At 43.9% G+C, this 5,000-nt stretch overlaps 2 protein-coding genes across 4 annotated transcripts in view; one reads left to right on the top strand and one right to left on the bottom strand.

Annotated features, from left to right (window-relative positions):
- Window positions 1–5,000, top strand: part of rps20 (ribosomal protein S20) — a 140,473-nt gene that overhangs the window by 108,239 nt on the left and 27,234 nt on the right. The gene's annotated exons all lie outside the window — the stretch shown is intronic.
- The window catches only part of chchd7 (coiled-coil-helix-coiled-coil-helix domain containing 7), a 7,646-nt gene continuing 4,888 nt past the window's right edge, over window positions 2,243–5,000 (bottom strand). Inside the window, exons 4-5 of one of the 3 annotated variants that reach the window (XM_056272355.1) lie at window positions 3,075–3,192; window positions 2,243–2,261 (exon numbers count right to left, since the gene is read on the bottom strand). In XM_056272355.1, coding sequence (XP_056128330.1) covers window positions 3,088–3,192 — 105 coding nt within the window. In that variant the 3' untranslated portion in view covers window positions 2,243–2,261; window positions 3,075–3,087. Of the gene's footprint in view, window positions 2,262–2,857; window positions 2,886–3,032; window positions 3,193–5,000 lie in introns of those variants that run through there. The other 2 variants (XM_056272354.1, XM_056272353.1) reach the window with 2 other exon arrangements.

Genomic DNA, 5,000 nt, shown 5'->3' with positions numbered 1-5,000 from the left:
CAATTTAATAAAATAACACGTATTATAGAGAAACTTCATATTTAATGGTATCAGATGATTTGTTAATTGCATTTAATAGATGACGGCTTCAATGAAACATTGCTGGTTTGTAAAATGTGTTTTTCTGCATGTTTTGACTGAGTTTTCGCTGCATTTACACTGATCTGACCAGCAGGGGAGAGAGCCGCTTCCATCAGTGAATCATTTAGCGATTCAATTGATTCAAAAGCTTCGTTTCCCCCGTAACTGCACATCTAGTGTAAGTACAGTAAATGAGCTGCAATAAATACATTGTGGTCTCAGTGGAATTCTGCCTAATTCTACCTTAAAATCTATACAATATACATATTTTAACTATATATATATATATATATTGTAACTAAATATTCAGGCTAGATATGTAAAATTGTATACAGAAAAATCTAATAGGCATTAGAAATTGCAAGTCTGAAAAATTAGAAAATTCAAGTGTGACTCCCTATTGTCTTTACGTAGGGTCAATTCTTAAACGTCTTTAGAAATATAATATTTCTAACTTAAATGCCCGCTGTTTGTGTGCGCAGTGCGCATGCGCCCCCATGTGGACACCACTGATGACGACTGAAAACTGAAATTAAATACTTTATATAGGTTCACAACGAGCTCAAAAGAACACACGCTTTATATATTAAAGCTTTTATTTATGTTAATTTAAATGCAAAAAGTTGTATATTGTCAATTAACTGTGAATTATAAATAAGTATAATTCATATTCATATAATATAAATATAGCAAATTAAAACATAAATAACAAATCGTGGCTTAATTGCATCAGACTCGCAGCTGATTGGTCCAGTTTTGGTTTGCGAGAATGCAACAACAGAAAGCCACATTTTAACGCATAATAACGGGCTGTGTTTATTGTATTTCAAACTTCCCAGATCTTTGCAAACATGGTGTTTTTGAGACAAGTAGGAGAATTCCCAGGTTACCAGTTGTAACTACGAGCTCCACGAGAACGCTTACGGGATTAATCCGCTGTAAACTGCTAAACGTGGACGATCAGGCATTGGTGTTATAACATCATCATCATCATGCATTCCTGTAAACAATGCATCAATGAAAAGCATTGAATGAAATAAACTTGACACAACACACACTCGTACTCAAAATACGTTCACGTTTGAATGACTGAATACACATTAAATGATCTGATGATGTCACCGGAGGGTCTGATGATGTCAGGGGAGGGTCTGATGATGTCAGGGGAGGGTCTGATGATGTCAGGGGAGGGTCTGATGATGTCAGGGGAGGGTCTGATGATGTCAGGGGAGGGTCTGATGATGTCAGCAGAGGGTCTGATGATGTCAGGAGAGGGTCTGATGATGTCAGCTGAGGGTCTGATGATGTCAGCTGAGGGTCTGATGATGTCAGGAGTCGGTCTGATGATGTCAGGGGAGGGTCTGATGATGTCAGGGGAGGGTCTGATGATGTCAGGGGAGGGTCTGATGATGTCAGGGGAGGGTCTGATGATGTCAGGGGAGGGTCTGATGATGTCAGGGGAGGGTCTGATGATGTCAGGGGAGGGTCTGATGATGTCAGGGGAGGGTCTGATGATGTCAGCTGAGGGTCTGATGATGTCAGGAGAGGGTCTGATGTCAGGAGAGGGTCTGATGATGTCAGGAGTCGGTCTGATGATGTCAGCAGAGGGTCTGATGATCTCAGGAGTCGGTCTGATGATGTCAGGAGAGGGTCTGATGATGTCAGGAGAGGGTCTGATGATGTCAGGAGAGGGTCTGATGATGTCAGGAGTCGGTCTGATGATGTCAGGAGAGGGTCTGATGATGTCAGGGGAGGGTCTGATGATGTCAGGGGAGGGTCTGATGATGTCAGGGGAGGGTCTGATGATGTCAGGGGAGGGTCTGATGATGTCAGGGGAGGGTCTGATGATGTCAGGGGAGGGTCTGATGATGTCAGGGGAGGGTCTGATGATGTCAGGGGAGGGTCTGATGATGTCAGGGGAGGGTCTGATGATGTCAGGGGAGGGTCTGATGATGTCAGGGGAGGGTCTGATGATGTCAGGGGAGGGTCTGATGATGTCAGGGGAAGGTCTGATGATGTCAGGGGAGGGTCTGATGATGTCAGGGGAGGGTCTGATGATGTCAGGTGTCAGGGGAGGGTCTGATGATGTCAGGGGAGGGTCTGATGATGTCAGGGGAGGGTCTGATGATGTCAGGGGAGGGTCTGATGATGTCAGCTGAGGGTCTGATGATGTCAGGAGAGGGTCTGATGTCAGGAGAGGGTCTGATGATGTCAGGAGTCGGTCTGATGATGTCAGCAGAGGGTCTGATGATCTCAGGAGTCGGTCTGATGATGTCAGGAGAGGGTCTGATGATGTCAGGAGAGGGTCTGATGATGTCAGGAGAGGGTCTGATGATGTCAGCTGAGGGTCTGATGATGTCAGGAGTCGGTCTGATGATGTCAGGAGAGGGTCTGATGATGTCAGGAGAGGGTCTGATGATGTCAGGAGAGGGTCTGATGATGTCAGGGGAGGGTCTGATGATGTCAGGGGAAGGTCTGATGATGTCAGGGGAGGGTCTGATGATGTCAGCTGAGGGTCTGATGATGTCAGGGGAGGGTCTGATGATGTCAGCTGAGGGTCTGATGATGTCAGGGGAGGGTCTGATGATGTCAGCTGAGGGTCTGATGATGTCAGGGGAGGGTCTGATGATGTCAGCTGAGGGTCTGATGATGTCAGGGGAGGGTCTGATGATGTCAGCTGAGGGTCTGATGATGTCAGGGGAAGGTCTGATGATGTCAGGAGAGGGTCTGATGATGTCAGGAGAGGGTCTGATGTCAGGAGAGGGTCTGATGATGTCAGGAGAGGGTCTGATGATGTCAGGAGAGGGTCTGATGATGTCAGGGGAGGGTCTGATGATGTCAGGAGTCGGTCTGATGATGTCAGGGGAGGGTCTGATGATGTCAGGGGAGGGTCTGATGATGTCAGGAGTCGGTCTGATGATGTCAGGAGTCGGTCTGATGATGTCAGGAGAGGGTCTGATGATGTCAGGAGTCGGTCTGATGATGTCAGGAGTCGGTCTGATGATGTCAGTAGGGTTTTCCCCCGAGTGCTGAGAGGATCTGGTCCCGCTCCTCTGCGTTCGGCATGTCGGGCTTGACTCCGTCTCTGCGGCGCTGAAGCATCACTGTGTGCTGAGACCGGGAGAGATCGGGTTTATTCTCCACAACAAACACTCATGCACTTCTTGATGTTCTTCATACATAATTTATTAATTTATTTTTATTGAAATGAAATGCACATACTATATTTTAGTTCAATTATGTTTTTTTATTTAATATTTTAGGGGATATTATGGTGCTAAATTATATTTATGCAATAGTTATAATGCATTATATTAATCCCTTTTTGAGTATAGACATGAAAATTTAAATCTCCAACTTAAACTTGTGGAGTACAGGCTGAAGTGTGGTCTCTTTTTAAAGAAGACACCTGGCAGATTATTGCTGAAGTGAAAACTGCACCAAAATAAAAAAAATTGGACTGAAAATGCACATAAATACTATTTTCAGTTTTTATAGAAAATACAAAAATAAAACTGCAAAAAAAAAAAAAAAAAAAAAAAAATCTAAACAAGTTGTGTTTCAAATGTGAGGCTGATATCTCAGTAAATGAGCGTTCAGTGAGCGTGTTTAAGAGCAGTACCGAACGCTTCCACTAGAGGAAAATAGTCTCTCATTATTTTCCAATGCGTCATTTTTAAACGCGAGGAGTTCAAGTGCAAGTTTTTCAGGACCATTAAACCTTTACCAAGAGTCCTGCCATTCCAGAGGGTGTGTGTACAAACTGACGAAGATCAGCAGGTTTAATGTAGCGTGGCGCGTAGACAGCGTATACTGTGCGTTTCTAAAGTGTGTGCGATTAGCTTGACCTTTAGATAGTCCAAGAGATGACATCATCATGGAGAGGAAATAAACCGGTTCCGAATAAGAAAATGCTCAGTAAAGTTAGTTTGACGCCCATGGCACTTGATATGATACCGTTCCAGATGCTTAAATAATATAAAGCGCATCTAGACCAAACCTACGCCCTAACATGCTAGGCACATGTTAGCATACACTTTCAGAACGGCACATCTCTACAGAAGTTGAACATGGCTGTGAAATGGTTAATTAAGCCGGGTTCACACTGCACAACATTAGTGTGTGTTACGATAGTCAGATTACGCGGTTTGACTACATCCTTGTGTCGTGGGCAGAAGCATGTCAGACTACACCGGCCAATCATCAGTCACCGTCTTTAATGACATGCGTGATGTCATGGCACATTTATTTATACAGCGCTTTTCACAGCACAGAGGTTCAGAGCAGCTTTACAGAGATAACAGGAGAATAATGCAACAAAGTTTGTTTCTAGAAGAGAACATCATCACAGTCCAGCTTAAAGGGATACTCCACTTTTTTTGGAAATAGGCTCATTTTACAACTCCCCCAGAGTTAAACTGTTGAGTTTTACCGTTTTTGAATCCATTCAGCCGATCTCCGGTTCTGGCGGTACCACTTTTAGCATAGCTTAGCATACATCATTGAAGTGGACAAGACCATTAGTATTTCTAAAAAAAAAATGACCAAAGTGTTTCGATATTTTTCCTATTTAAAAACTTGACTCTTCTGTAGTTACATCGTGCACTAAGACCGACGGAAAATGTAAAGTTGCGATGTTCTAGGCTGGTATGGCTAGGAACTATACTCTCATTCCTGCGTAATAATCAAGAAACTTCACTGCCGTACCATGAGTGCAGCAGGCGTAATGATATGAGGCAGCGCCTGAAAATAGGCCACCTTCCGTCAACACAACAGAACTATTTTCAGGCGCTGCGTCATATCATTACGCCTGCTGCACTCATGGTACGGCAGTGAAGTTTCTTGATTATTACGCAGGAATGAGAGTATAGTTCCTAGCCATACCAGCCTAGAACATCGCAACTTTACATTTTCCGTCG

Source organism: Rhinichthys klamathensis, unplaced genomic scaffold (genome assembly GCF_029890125.1).
Source record: "Rhinichthys klamathensis goyatoka isolate OS25496 unplaced genomic scaffold, OSU_Roscu_1.1 h1tg000334l_1, whole genome shotgun sequence".
NCBI classification, from domain to species: domain Eukaryota; kingdom Metazoa; phylum Chordata; class Actinopteri; order Cypriniformes; family Leuciscidae; genus Rhinichthys; species Rhinichthys klamathensis.
The sequence above is the reverse complement of the archived record's forward strand: the minus strand, read 5'-3'. Positions and strand labels throughout refer to the sequence as shown.